A 16,156-nucleotide genomic window follows, 5' to 3' on the forward strand; every position below is an offset into this window, starting at 1 on the left:
AAAATGGTTGAAGTAAAAGCAAATTATGTCCCATGCATTTTCTGCCATCACTCATTTAAAGATCCGGGGCACTGTCTCAAAATATTATGGTATACCTGTCTTCTCTCCAAAATGCCATATCCCTTCTTTTTTAGAAAACCCTACTTAGTTTTAATAATTTGAGACATATAAGCAATATATTTTAAAAGATTAACAGCAGAAAGAGTAGTGCTGCAACACTTTTCGGTCCCAGGACATTTCAACAATTTGAATAGTTGATGTTTATGGGACAACTATGAAAAAGACAGTTTTCTGTTACTTTTTAGTGGAATGATTGTTTAATATAATTCTGTGCAGTCATTTACATTATTTTCCATTGGGTCAGTTCAACTGAAGGAATTTGTTTGCTTTAACTGGTGCTTCTTCTTTTCAAATGCCTTGTCTAGCTAATAGTTTACATGTCGTTATTGAACCGTTAACTGAAGTTTTGTTAATCCAATTAAACTATTGTTTTCTTTCCTTAGCTAATGATTGATACCCCTACAAGTCCTGTAACTAGTGGACTTCCATTATTCTTTGTAATTACCGTGACAGCCATTAAACAGGTACAGTATTTCAATATTAGTCACTATGTTCAATAGTTTTTTTTTTTTTTTTCATGCTGTGTGAATAACTTGATGTAGAATATCCAAAAAGAAGTATTGTGGCAAAATTAGTGACTCTTTAGAGTTGGAATAATTGAGAAGAATATGTAAAATAGAATTGCGTTTATGTAGAAAAATGACTGGCATAATGCTGTCAGTTTCTATCATGTCTCCCTCCGGGCCTATTCAGACTAAGGAATCTGTTGGCCTTAGTGTCTTTGAGTTTGTATATAATCTTCGGTTCAGTTGCACCACCGAATTTCTGTCCCCAGCATACCCTGCTTCTTCTCCAGTTTCCCTTTACCCTACTTGTTAAGGACACAGGGTGAATGTGTATATCAGACCATGTCAAAATTGCTTCTTCCATGTAAATATAGGTGCATATATAGAGTGCAGTGTTACTAAGGACATTGTGGGGATATTTGTAAATCTTCCCTGGGAATGCATTCTGCCCATTGCTTCCCTTTGGCTTTATGTTTTGTAACTCACATGTTCTGGCTTTCTGATTGTTAGCTTTATTTGTTTTAGACTGTCCAGGTTGAGTTTGTCCCTCCCAAGGAGCAAAGCCTTTTCACACCAGCTCCCCTTGTATTCTTCCACGACTGCTCCTTTCCATAAACTGGCCTGTAAACCTTATCTTATCACATTTGCCGTGCATTTGAAGTCAGAGGTCAAATGTCAGGCTCTGTCTTGCCGAGCTTCGTGATTGCTTTTCTTTCTGTGACTTCAAAAAGAGAAGATTAATTTGACAGTCCTGCTGGGTACCCATGTGAGAGTGAGACGCTGTAGGATGTTTTTTCTAACATAAAACAAATGTCTATAAATGAACTGTACAGATACTTCATAATATGGAAAGCATAAATGAAGCACATTTTTTGGTACTTCCGAAGTGTAGTGGAAACAAATATTGTAATATGACCAAAATAAATCAATTACTAGGTCATGACATTGTTTGTGCGCTTTATACCTTTATCAGTAAAACTGTATGTCTGTGCGAATGTAAAAGTTATTTCAATTAAAGATGTGTTGTCTGTAATGGCAGTGCACTACTACACCATGCATACTCAACTTTACCCCACTCGACTTTGCACCACCTCACACTATGCCAATCCACACTTCATCACAGCACTCTACTGTACACCACTCCATTCTGTGCCACTTCACTTGATGCTACTCTACATCACTCCACGCTATTGCACTCTACCATCACTACTCTACTCTGCACCGCTGCATTCTTTGCCACTGCACTATATGCTGATCCACTTTAAGCCTTCCTAATCTACTCTGCACTCTGACATTCTACTCTATGCCACTGCACTACACTTCATTCTACTCTGAAATAATCTACTCTATGCCATTCGATTTCACTCTGAGGAATTCCACTTTATGCCACCCTCCGTCTACTCTATGCCACTCTACGCCACACTACTACGTGCGACTGCACTCCATACCACTGCACAGTATGCCAGTTCACTCTACACTACCTTACTCAATACCAATACTCTACACCGCTGCACTCCATCAGTCTGCTATGCACCACTGCACTGTATGCTTCCATACTCTACAACACTGTACTCGATGCACTCTTAGCCACTCTTCTCTACACCATTGCATTCACTTTACACTGCACCACCCTACTGCACTCTACAATACACTCTATGTACGCTACACCATTGCACTCCGACACTCTACAACACACTCTCTGCCACTGTACTCTGCCACTCTAATCTGTGCCACTATGACAATGCACTTTATGCCAGTGCAGTCTGTGCCAGTGCACTCTACACAAATCCACTCTAATTTACTATGCACCTCTGCACTCTGACACTGCATTCTATGCCACTTCACTCTGTGCCTCTCTTCCCCACTCTACTCTATACCAGTGCAGTCGACTATGCACCACTGCACTCTTCACTACTATACTGTGCACCACTCTACTCTATGCCAGTGCACTAATGCCGCTACACTCTACGCCTCAAATCAAATCAATAACATTTATAAAGCGTGCTACTCACCCGTGCGGGTCTCAAGGCGCTAGGGGAAAGGGGAGGGGGGTTACTGCTGCTCGAATAGCCAGGTTTTTAGGAGTCTCCGGAAAGCGGAGTGGTCCTGAGGCTGGTGGGGAGGGAGTTCCATCGCTCCACTCTGCACCACTCGAATCTATTCTACTCTTCTGCACTGCTTACTATGCCACTCTGCTCTGTGCCACTGCATTCTCTGCCTTTGTTCTGTACACCTCTGCACCCTACCACTCCATTCTACACCACTTCACTCAACTCTGAAACCATCTACTCTACATCACTGCAGTCTGCCACTCTATCCCACGCCACTGCAATCTACACCACTGTATTCTACGTCACTACACTCTACGCCAATGGACTCTACACCACTTTACTCTAAGCCAGTGCACTCTACACAATCTACTCTGCACCACTGTACTTTGTCACTTCACTATAGTCCACTCAAACACTCCACATTACTCCATTCAATGACGTTCTACTAAATTAAACTGTACTCTACACGACTCCATCCTATAACACTGAACTGCTTTCTGTGCTACTCTACGGCACTACCTCACTCTGCGGCACCATGCAACTCCCTCTACGGCATTCCATGCTGCTATACTGGACTCACTTCAATGTCACACTACACAACTCTACATCTCCACTCTATGCCACTCCACAACACTTTGCTCCACTCTGTACCACACAACTATACTACCCCATTCTACAACACTCTGTGCAACTCCCTCTACGACACTGAATGCCACTAAACTGGACTCTAGTCTACGACACACTACTCCTCTACTCTTTGCATCCCATTCTATGCCACCCAACTCTACAACACTCTACTCTGCCATTCCAGTCTGCTACACTACTCCACTGTATGCCACTTTATTCTACAACAACTTACTCCACTCTACATCACTTTACTCCACGCAACACCCTTTACGCCTTTCCACTCTGGTCTACACCACTCCATGACACTATGCCATTCCACTCTACAAAACTCTACTCTACAACACTCTACTCTGACACCACTTACTATGCCACTCAACTCTCCACTAGCCCCTTCCATGCTGACACTCTACTAACTCCATAACAGTCTACAACACTCCACTCTATGCCACTTCATGACACTTCACTCCTCGCCAGTTAAATCTCCACAACTGTCTTCGCCACTCCGTAACACTTCTCAACTTTGACACTCCACTCCCCTTTACCCTCTAACTTATACCCATGCTTCCTAGCAGTCTTGCTGGTGAACATGTTGTAAAACATATCGGCCAAACCAATAGTTCTTGCATAATTGAGACCTATTGGCTTTGCCAGAGCTTGTTAAATCATGCCACCCAACTGACAAGCGCACACACTAACTACTTACAAAACAACTCCATACTCCCCCTTTCCAAATCCACTCTTATTTTCTAACCCTACCACAAAACCTATTAAACACAAGAAATCAAGAGCACAATCCTAACACAACTAACACCCGGGAAAACAAGAAAAATTGTACTGACCTAGTAATAAAAAATCTTGGGTTCTTGAGCATTCTTTACTCACCGCAAAAAAGTAATTCAGTGCCTTGTCAGGGCTCATAAGAGCTATATAAATAATTTCACAATGCTGTTGAAAGTGCATGCTATTACATTACCATGCAATGAAAACAGATGCTCTCAGGAGCAGGTTTTCAAGACCTCCTCTTTAAAAAAAAAAAAAAAGAAAAAAAAAAAAATGACATTTAACAGTGGATGAGGTACTGCAGCATAAACATGACTTCCAAAGTGACAGGGGGTTTCATTATTTGATGCGACTCTTGCTGATGTCATGTAATCAGGTACATTAGTTACTTAGCTCAACCGTCAGTGCATGCTATTGTCATTACCTAGGAGCATACTTCACTGTGTACATAGTTTGGTTTCGTGACAAGCTTATGCCCATTTGTAAGGCTGACCAATTCCTGATATGGTCATTGTGACTTGCTGATGGCTTTCACGTTGTTCTGACTCTATACATTCTGTCATGCACCCCAAGTGATGCTTTCATTAATTTTATTTTTCTTTCTTTAAGTAAGTTGGTGTGAAACTCTATTGCAGCACTATAAAATAAAATGAATACAGGCTTCACTTTTGATTTCTAGCACCCTTTAATCAGATGACACATTTACACCCATTTAATGTGGATGGACATTTCCTACAACCTTTGCTATGATGAACAGGTTCTAGCTTCTCTTGTCACTCGTTTTTACTAATCTTCCATGACAACACATTATACTCTGATAGCTGACCTCAAGGGTAGGAGTTAAACTCTAGAAATATGCAGTCTACTGACTTGCTCTGTACCTTAACTCTCTAGGTGTACTTTTGGCACAGTTCAGAGTCCCTGTGCCAAACTCAGCATGGTAGCTTATAGAAACGTACATGTTAGAGAAAGTCTACAAATGCCTCCATTTCCCAGAAGTGTGTGTATATCTTATGGATTTTCCTGATGACACTTGGAGTTGACCTGAGTTTAGGAATGCCGCTTATGCCTTTGTTCAAATTCTCTTATGTTGGCTTTAGCTGCAGAGTCTCCCCTGTTGTAAAGTTTGGCTTATAATTCATTGCTGTAATCCAGATGTATCAAGGAGACCTAACCGAGAAAAGTTTCAAAGTGTTCTGCTAATGAGGGGCAAAAACTGCAGGGAACTTAACTACACAAAGACATTGATTTGACTTTAACTGCAGTGTTGTTTCTCTTGTATGCTTCGTCTTTACTGAACAGTAGGACACTTAAAGATATTTCTGGCATCAAATTTCGGGTTCAGAAGATGTTGATATGCATAGCGTAAGACTTACTTTGTCTCCTATTATCTTAATTTCTGTTTATTAAGTTTTTCAGTAAAGCTGGACCTTGCATTTAAGCATTCTATTAACAAAACTTGTTTTACAGCTAAAAAATTCCTCCTTCCCGATTTCCTCCGCCCCCCATCTCTGTGTGCCCTTTCTTGTCATTTCCCCTTCCCTTTTAATTATCGTTGCATTTTCACTAGTTTGAGTTTGCCATTGAATAATAGTCCTCTTTCTAATCCTGCTTCAGCACTGTTTCAGCTCATTTCCCCCTCTCCTTTGTGATCTATGCAGAAACCTCGAGTGCTCCAAGTTGGACTGGTGCATTAGGTAAATGTGTCTGTGTCGAGTAGTGCATTGAAGGTCTCTGCCATTCCTCAAAGGTTTTTTTCTCTTTTCCTCCAGTTGTGTGCAAGCTTCTCATTTGCAAGGTCAGATATTATAAAACCATTGTGGTATTGGTGGTGCTGGTGAATTCTTCCAGTGTCCTGCAATAAGGTTTAAGCTGCACCTGTTGGATGTGTATATACCAATTTATGTGCTGCTTGTTGTACTAGTCTTCTGTGTCGTGGATAACTAGCATAATCAGCCCTGGATTCTCAGAGGCTGGGTCATCTAAAATGACTGAGGACTTCTTTCTAAGAGATTTTTATTTTCTGACCCTTCCTGATATGTATATCCCTGTCCCCTTTTCCATATTACTGTGCCATCATCTGTCCAGTAATTCCTTGTCCATTTTGAGTACTCTGTCAGGTTTTTGTGGCATAAATTAAGGACTTTGTACAGGGAGTGCAGAATTATTAGGCAAATGAGTATTTTGACCACATCATCCTCTTTATGCATGTTGTCTTACTCCAAGCTGTATAGGCTCGAAAGCCTACTACCAATTAAGCATATTAGGTGATGTGCATCTCTGTAATGAGAAGGGGTGTGGTCTAATGACATCAACACCCTATATCAGGTGTGCATAATTATTAGGCAACTTCCTTTCCTTTGGCCAAATGGGTCAAAAGAAGGACTTGACAGGCTCAGAAAAGTCAAAAATAGTGAGATATCTTGCAGAGGGATGCAGCACTCTTAAAATTGCAAAGCTTCTGAAGCGTGATCATCGAACAATCAAGCATTTCATTCAAAATAGTCAACAGGGTCGCAAGAAGCGTGTGGAAAAACCAAGGCGCAAAATAACTGCCCATGAACTGAGAAAAGTCAAGCGTGCAGCTGCCACGATGCCACTTGCCACCAGTTTGGTCATATTTCAGAGCTGCAACATCACTGGAGTGCCCAAAAGCACAAGGTGTGCAATACTCAGAGACATGGCCAAGGTAAGAAAGGCTGAAAGACGACCACCACTGAACAAGACACACAAGCTGAAACGTCAAGACTGGGCCAAGAAATATCTCAAGACTGATTTTTCTAAGGTTTTATGTACTGATGAAATGAGAGTGAGTCTTGATGGGCCAGATGGATGGGCCCGTGGCTGGATTGGTAAAGGGCAGAGAGCTCCAGTCCGACTCAGACGCCAGCAAGGTGGAGGTGGAGTACTGGTTTGGGCTGGTATCATAAAAGATGAGCTTGTGGGGCCTTTTCGGGTTGAGGATGGAGTCAAGCTCAACTCCCAGTCCTACTGCCAGTTCCTGGAAGACACCTTCTTCAAGCAGTGGTACAGGAAGAAGTCTGCATCCTTCAAGAAAAACATGATTTTCAAGCAGGGCAATGCTCCATCACACGCGTCCAAGTACTCCACAGCGTGGCTGGCAAGAAAGGGTATAAAAGAAGGAAATCTAATGACATGGCCTCCTTGTTCACCTGATCTGAACCCCATTGAGAACCTGTGGTCCATCATCAAATGTGAGATTTACAAGGAGGGAAAACAGTACACCTCTCTGAACAGTGTCTGGGAGGCTGTGGTTGCTGCTGCACGCAATGTTGATGGTGAACAGATCAAAACACTGACAGAATCCATGGATGGCAGGCTTTTGAGTGTCCTTGCAAAGAAAGGTGGCTATATTGGTCACTGATTTGTTTTTGTTTTGTTTTTGAATGTCAGAAATGTATATTTGTGAATGTTGAGATGTTATATTGGTTTCACTGGTAATAATAAATAATTGAAATGGGTATATATTTGTTTTTTGTTAAGTTGCCTAATAATTATGCACAGTAATAGTCACCTGCACACACAGATATCCCCCTAACATAGCTAAAACTAAAAACAAACTAAAAACTACTTCCAAAAATATTCAGCTTTGATATTAATGAGTTTTTTGGGTTCATTGAGAACATGGTTGTTGTTCAATAATAAAATTAATCCTCAAAAATACAACTTGCCTAATAATTCTGCACTCCCTGTATGATGTTTCCTCCATTGATATAGCTCTGTGATGCTTAGGTATTCCCTACCACAGTTTCTCATATGCTTTGTCTAGAACCTCTCTTTGGAGAAAATGATCCCATTTATTTAGTTAGTACCACCGTCACCCCTGCCTGTAGTTATTTAATATTTTATATAGCCCGGGATTTAGGCCTCTTGTCCCCCTGGCTGTATTCTCACAAACGTCTTGAAGAATGATGTCTCCTGTGGCACTTGTTTTTTGGGGGGGATGGAGTTGCCAGTGTTTAATTTGAAGATAGGCCATTCAATCTTGCTCCCTACGTCTTAATTTTATGCGTTCCATGGAAGACTCAGTTTGTTGATGGAACATGTCTTCCAGAGCTAGTGCTTTCACACAGTGGTGAAGAGTGTGGGTCCTCAAATATCGCAGTACTGTTAGGTAAGTAGTCCGGTCACTCTCCCTGGATAGGTGGTCTCAGGGTCTTCAGTACTGTTTCGGGAGGATGTAAACATTCTAGGGCCTTAAAATTTTGTGGAGCCACGCTAAGTCCCCAAGGACCTACCTGCTTATCACCCTGTCTGTGAAGATCAACTTCTGGTGGTTCCACCAGTATCACAAGATATATGGAGTGCACAGACCCCCTCCTCAGCCCTTTTCTCTGGGTGCCAGTATAGGCTTTGTAAGTCTTCCAGTTCTTCCTATGGGTGTTGGTGTTTGGAGTGCCCAAACCAAATATAATACTCTGGAAAGGGTTTTCATTTTAAGAATATGTATCCGTCCCAGCAAAGACATCCACAGTGACTTCCACCTTCCCTTGTCTTCGATAAGCTACACTTTTAGGCGAGGTCCATTACGAAGAGTCTACTGTGAGGTGTATGCTATTTATATTATTGATTTCTTGGCCCACTGGAATTGGCAAATAAGAGACAGCTCAATGTGTAACACATTTTGGCGTTGCCACCTCAAAATTTCTTTGGCATATTGATTTTAAACCCAGAGTACTTTTCAAACCGAGAATCCCTGCCTTGTTCACCATCTCAGTTATATTTTTTCTGCTTTTCTACCATTAAATGTAATTCTTGAGGTTAGGTCATTCTATCCAGCCATTATCCATGCCTTCATTTAAGGCCGACTCCTACTTTCTCTATGGTCCCTTCCAGGAAATCCCTGCTCACTCGATTGAATGCATTATCTGCATCAAGACTTTTCTGTCAGATATGCTAGCCTTCTGTTATCCGCCTCCCTTCCTGTTTCAGATAAAGCCCACCTGGTCTAAGTCAACAGACAGATGAGCATCCATTGATCTAGTCTATTTGTGAGCCTCTTGGCATATATTCATGTTTGTATTCAACAGAGTAATGGGTGTGTATGACTCACACTCTCCTGGGTCCTAGCTTGGCTTTAGAATGTGTGAGATTTCAGATTCGCTCATTGAAGAAGTGAACCTGCCATACAATTAAAGGGATCTGTTATGAGCTGGGCTATTTGTGGGAAAGATTAGAGAAATAGACTGGTATTCTATCTAGTCCAATCATTCAATCCAGTATATTTAATCACCTGTGGATCTCTGCTCTCTCCATGACTGTTCTAGTGTATCTTTTCCCCTCCCCATCCTCCTCCACCCGACAACCCCCCAAACTAGGATTTGCCTTTAGTGTATTAACAGAAGATAGCAGGTTATTTTGTATATACTCTTTCTTGAGCTGTAAAGAGCTTGATAGTAATTCTTAAGCACTTCTTTTTTTTGTCCAATTCCTCTGTTAACCACTGCTGTTTGGGACCCCTAATCTTCTCTTTGAAAGTTTGTCTTTTTGTACTTGAAACTATTTTGCCAGGACTGTGCCAGTTGTACTATGCTCATAAAATCTTTGGCTTGCCTTTAGGAGACTACGTACTGCTTTATTGTTTTGCAACATTTTCTTCTGACCGCTCACCTGCCACTCTGTGTTTGCTCTGAAAGGAACAGTGGCTCTTGTCCTATGCTCAAGCCCTTTCAAGTACTCAGTCATGTTTTCTTCCTGCAAGTCTGCTATTTGGCTGTTTTGCGCTGCTGTGGATACTGCATTTCCACCAATGAAGCTCTAACTGCTTCAGAATTGGTTTTCTGTGGAGATAACCATTCGGTCATTGGGTTCAAAGAAGCCTTGAATCGAAACACCTGAATCACATCTGCTATGTTGACTGGATCCCTAAATATTTTTCTGCAATCACTATTTTTTTCTATTTTTCCTGTTCCTTTCTTTCCCACATGTTAATAGTATATGTGCATGATATGAGATGCACATGTCTGCTATGCAGATGGAGCACACTCCATGGAGAAGAATTTGTGTGATGAAGAGGTAGTCAATAGAGAAGTAGGATCTATACTTTATATATATATATATATATATATATATATATATATATATATGTTCGGTGGCATGTGTAGCTGCAGATACACATGCTGTGCACAGTCCGCCGTCTGGTGTTGGGCTCGGAGTGTTACAAGTGTTTTTCTTCGAAGAAGTCTTTTCAAGTCACGAGACCGAGGGACTCCTCCCATTTCGATTCCATTGCGCATGGGCGTCGACTCCATCTTAGATTGTTTTTTTTCCGCCATCGGGTTCGGACGTGTTCCTTTTCCCTCCGTGTTTCGGGTCGGAAAGTTAGTTAGAATCTCGGAAAAAAACGTCGGTATTGTTTGCGTTCGGTATCAGGTTAGTTACAACAAATCAACACCGAATTTTGAAGAGCTCCGGTGGCCCTTTGGGGTTTTTTCGATTCCCCCATCGGGGCCTGGTCGGCCCGGCCACGTGCGACTTCCAGGCTCATGGAACGGACCCCATTCCGCTTCTGTCCAAAATGCCATAACAAGTATCCGTATACGGATCAGCATCTGGTCTGTAACTTGTGCTTGTCCCCCGAGCACAAGGAGGATACTTGTGAAGCCTGTCGAGCGTTTCGGTCGAGGAAGACGCTGAGAGACCGAAGAGCCAGGAGACTACAAATGGCGTCCACGCCGACAGGTCAAGAACGTTTCAAGGAGAAAGAAGAAGCTTTCTCCATCCACGAGTCGGATTCTGAAGAACTCGACGCCGAAGAAACAACCAAAACCGTGAGTAAGACGTCGAAAATCAAGACTCACGAGAAGTCCACAAAAGCCCAGGGGACGCCACCGCCAACAGGCCATGGCTTAACCCGAACACTAGGTGACCGATCCAAGGCACCGAAAAAGGGCATGCTGGTGTCGAAGTCATCCGACCCCGGTCGAGATACCGCCACACAGCAACCTCGGAGCCGAGACACCGGCTCCGAGAAACTTCGGCACAGACACAGCGGCGCCGAAGAATTTCGGCACCGAGACACCACGCCGAAAACAAAGAAGGTTTCTTCGGAGCCTAAAAAGACTTCCGAAAAGGTTTCGGTTCCGAAACATCCAGCCTCGGAGCCGAAAACTAGTTCCTATACAGAGGAACAAGGATTAACCTCCCAATTACATAGATTTGGAGAGGAGCTTCAAGCTGTAGAGCCTGACTACACGCAAAGAAGGCTTCATATTCATGAGGACACAGGGAACATAACCACTCTTCCCCCAATCAGGATTAAAAGGAAACTTGCCTTTCAACAAGGGGACAAGCAACCACAGGCAAAGGTGGCAAAGAAAACAACCCCACCACCTTCCCCACCACCATCAACACATGCATCACCAGCAACAACTCCACCAATGATGCACTCACCAGCTCATACCACAATGAGTCAGGATGATCCCGATGCATGGGACCTTTACGATGCGCCAGTGTCTGACAACAGCCCAGACTCCTATCCTACAAAACCCTCACCACCTGAGGACAGTACATCCTACACACAGGTGGTCGCAAGGGCAGCCGAATTTCACGTCACCTTACATTCGGAACCAATTGAGGATGACTTTCTCTTTAACACCCTATCATCCACCCATCGCCAGTACCAAAGCCTTCCCATGCTCCCAGGAATGCTAAGACATTCAAAACAAATATTTCAGGATCCAGTTAAAGGCAGAGCCATAACTCCAAGGGTGGAGAAAAAGTACAAGCCACCGCCAACAGATCCAATCTATATTACAACACAACTAACACCAGACTCAGTAGTTGTCGGGGCAGCTCGTAAGAGAGCCAACTCTCATACCTCAGGAGACGCACCACCTCCAGACAAGGAGAGCCGCAAATTTGATGCTGCGGGAAAAAGGGTTGCAGCACAAGCAGCAAATCAATGGCGTATTGCCAATTCACAAGCACTTTTGGCAAGATACAACAGAGCTCATTGGGATGAAATGCAACATTTCATCGAACATTTACCCAAGGAGTTCCAAAAAAGAGCGCAACAGGTGGTGGAAGAGGGACAAAGTATCTCAAATAATCAGATACAGTCTTCCATGGATGCAGCAGATACAGCTGCAAGGACAATAAACACTGCAATCACAATACGAAGGCACGCATGGCTGCGCACTTCAGGGTTCAAGCCAGAAATCCAACAAGCTGTGCTCAATATGCCATTTAATGAACAGCAATTGTTTGGGCCGGAGGTAGACACTGCCATTGAGAAACTCAAAAAAGACACCGATACAGCCAAAGCCATGGGCGCACTCTACTCCCCGCAGAGCAGAGGCACATTTCGGAAAACACCTTTTCGGGGAGGGTTTCGAGGTTAATCCACAGAAACCACAACCTCACAACCAAGGCCTACTTACCAGGGTCAAAATCAGAGGGGAGGTTTTCGGGGGCAATATAGAGGGGGACAATTCCCTAAAAATCGAGGAAAATTCCAAGGCCCTAAAACTCCTCAAAATAAACAGTGACTCACAAGTCACACAACCCCATCACATAACACCTGTGGGGGGAAGACTAAACCAATTTTACAAACTTTGGGAGGAAATAACAACAGACACTTGGGTCTTAGCAATTATCCAGCATGGTTATTGCATAGAATTTCTCCAATTCCCTCCAAACGTCCCACCGAAAACACACAATATGTCAAAACAACATATAGATCTTCTAGGACTAGAAGTTCAAGCATTGCTACAAAAGGACGCAATAGAATTAGTACCAAATCTACAAAAAAACACAGGAGTTTACTCACTGTACTTTCTAATACCCAAAAAGGACAAAACTCTGAGACCAATACTAGATCTCAGAACACTAAATACCTACATCAAATCAGACCACTTTCACATAGTCACGTTACAAGACGTAATCCCACTACTCAAACAGCAAGACTACATGACAACATTAGATCTAAAGGATGCGTATTTCCATATACCAATACATCCTTCACACAGAAAATACCGAAGGTTCGTATTCCAAGGAATACATTACCAATTCAAAGTGTTGCCATTCGGAATAACAACTGCGCCAAGAGTTTTTACAAAATGCCTGGCAGTAGTAGCTGCACATATCAGAAGGCAGCAAATACATGTGTTCCCGTACTTAGACGACTGGTTAATCAAAACCAACACGCTAAGACAGTGTTCACAGCACACAAATTATGTCATACAGACCCTTCACAAGCTAGGTTTCTCCATCAACTACACGAAGTCACACCTTTTGCCGTGTCAAACACAGCAATACTTAGGAGCGACAATCAACACAGCAAAAGGGATTGCCAGTCCAAGTCCACAAAGGGTTCAAACATTTCACAAGGTAATACAGGCCATGTATCCAACACAAAAGATACAAGTCAGAATGATAATGAAACTCCTAGGCATGATGTCTTCATGCATAGCCATTGTCCCAAACGCAAGATTGCACATGCGGCCCTTACAACAGTGCCTAGCATCACAATGGTCACAAGCACAGGGTCAACTCCTAGATCTGGTGTTGATAGACCGCCAAACATACATCTCGCTTCTATGGTGGAACAGTACAAATTTAAACCGAGGGCGGCCTTTCCAAGACCCAGTGCCACAATACGTCATAACGACAGATGCTTCCATGACAGGGTGGGGAGCACACCTCAATCAACACAGCATCCAAGGACAATGGGACATACATCAGAGGCAGTTTCACATAAATCACTTGGAACTGTTAGCAGTATTTCTGGCGCTGAAAGCATTTCAACCCATAATAACCCAAAAATACATTCTTGTCAAAACAGACAACATGACAACAATGTATTATCTAAACAAACAAGGAGGGACACACTCTACACAGTTGTGCCTCCTAACACAAAAAATATGGCATTGGGCGATTCACAACCACATTCGCCTAATAGCACAATTTATTCCAGGGATTCAGAACCAGTTGGCAGACAATCTCTCTCGAGATCACCAACAAACCCACGAATGGGAAATTCACCCCCAAATACTAAACAATTACTTTCAAATTTGGGGGACACCTCAAATAGATCTATTTGCAACAAAGGAAAACTCAAAATGCCAAAACTTCGCATCCAGGTACCCACAAAATCAATCCCAGGGCAATGCTCTATGGATGAACTGGGAGATTTGCGTACGCTTTTCCCCCTCCCCCTCTCCCTCTCCTTCCATATCTAGTAAACAGGTTGAGTCAAAACAAACTCAAACTCATACTAATAGCACCAACATGGGCAAGACAACCTTGGTACACAACACTACTAGACCTTTCAGTAGTACCTTATGTCAAACTACCCAACAGACCAGATCTGTTAACACAAACAACAGATCAGACATCCAAATCCAGCATCTTTGAATCTAGCAATTTGGCTCCTGAAATCCTAGAATTCGGACACTTAGACCTCACACAAGAATGTATGGAGGTCATAAGACAAGCTAGGAAACCTACCACTAGACACTGCTATGCAAATAAGTGGAAAAGATTTGTGTATTACTGCCACAATAATCAAATTCAGCCATTACACGCTTCTCCAAAAGATATAGTAGGATATTTACTACATTTGCAAAAATCAAATCTAGCTTTCTCTTCCATAAAGATACATCTCACAGCAATATCAGCTTACCTGCAAATTACTCATTCATCTTCACTATTTAGAATACCAGTCATTAAAGCTTTTATGGAAGGCCTAAAGAGAATCATACCACCAAGAACACCACCTGTTCCTTCATGGAACCTCAACATTGTCTTAACAAGACTCATGGGTCCACCTTTCGAGCCCATGCATTCTTGTGAAATGCAATACTTAACGTGGAAAGTTGCATTTTTGATTGCCATCACATCTCTAAGAAGAGTGAGTGAGATTCAAGCATTTACCATACAAGAACCATTTATTCAAATACATAAAAATAAAGTAGTTCTCAGGACAAATCCAAAATTTTTACCAAAGGTAATCTCACCGTTCCACTTAAATCAAACAGTAGAATTACCAGTGTTCTTCCCACAGCCAGATTCTGTAGCTTAAAGAGCACTACATACATTAGACATCAAAAGAGCACTAATGTACTACATTGACAGGACAAAACTAATTAGAAAAACAAAACAACTATTTATTGCCTTTCAAAAACCTCATACAGGAAATCCAATTTCAAAACAAGGCATTGCTAGATGGATAGTTAGGTGTATTCAAACCTGCTATCTTAAAGCAAAGAGAAAGCTGCCTATTACACCAAAGGCACACTCAACCAGAAAGAAAGGTGCTACCATGGCCTTTCTAGGAAATATTCCAATGAACGAAATATGTAAGGCAGCAACATGGTCTACGCCTCATACATTTACCAAGCACTACTGTGTAGATGTGTTAACTGCACAACAAGCCACAGTAGGTCAAGCTGTACTAAGAACATTATTTCAAACTACTTCAACTCCTACAGGCTGAACCACCGCTTTTGGGGAGATAACTGCTTACTAGTCTATGCACAGCATGTGTATCTGCAGCTACACATGCCACCGAACGGAAAATGTCACTTACCCAGTGTACATCTGTTTGTGGCATTAGTCGCTGCAGATTCACATGCGCCCACCCGCCTCCCCGGGAGCCTGTAGCCGTTTAGAAGTAGATCTTCAGCATTTGTACATTTGTAAATATATTACTTTAACCTTTATTATGTACATATGTATTCATTCCATTGCATGGGCACTATTACTAGCATACACAACTCCTACCTCACCCTCTGCGGGAAAACAATCTAAGATGGAGTCGACGCCCATGCGCAATGGAATCGAAATGGGAGGAGTCCCTCTGTCTCGTGACTCGAAAAGACTTCTTCGAAGAAAAACAACTTGTAACACTCTGAGCCCAACACCAGACGGCGGACTGTGCACAGCATGTGAATCTGCAGCGACTAATGCCACGAACAGATGTACACTAGGTACGTGACATTTTCCATATATATATATATATATATATATATATATATATATAATCTGAATAACAAGAAAATGTTTTTCTTTCTGCACGGTGTGCTCACCCGGCATCAGTCAATCCCCCCA

General features: G+C 42.4%; 1 protein-coding gene across 3 annotated transcripts in view; it reads left to right on the plus strand.

The window, feature by feature from the left end:
• Positions 1-16,156, plus strand: part of ATP11B (ATPase phospholipid transporting 11B (putative)) — a 456,703-nt gene that overhangs the window by 104,925 nt on the left and 335,622 nt on the right. For all 3 annotated transcript variants that reach the window (XM_069213099.1, XM_069213101.1, XM_069213100.1), the window contains exon 4: positions 504-584. In XM_069213099.1, coding sequence (XP_069069200.1) covers positions 504-584 — 81 coding nt within the window. The remainder of the gene's footprint in view (positions 1-503; positions 585-16,156) is intronic.

The sequence above is a fragment of the Pleurodeles waltl genome, chromosome 11, assembly GCF_031143425.1.
Source record: "Pleurodeles waltl isolate 20211129_DDA chromosome 11, aPleWal1.hap1.20221129, whole genome shotgun sequence".
Taxonomy (NCBI): Eukaryota; Metazoa; Chordata; class Amphibia; order Caudata; family Salamandridae; genus Pleurodeles; species Pleurodeles waltl.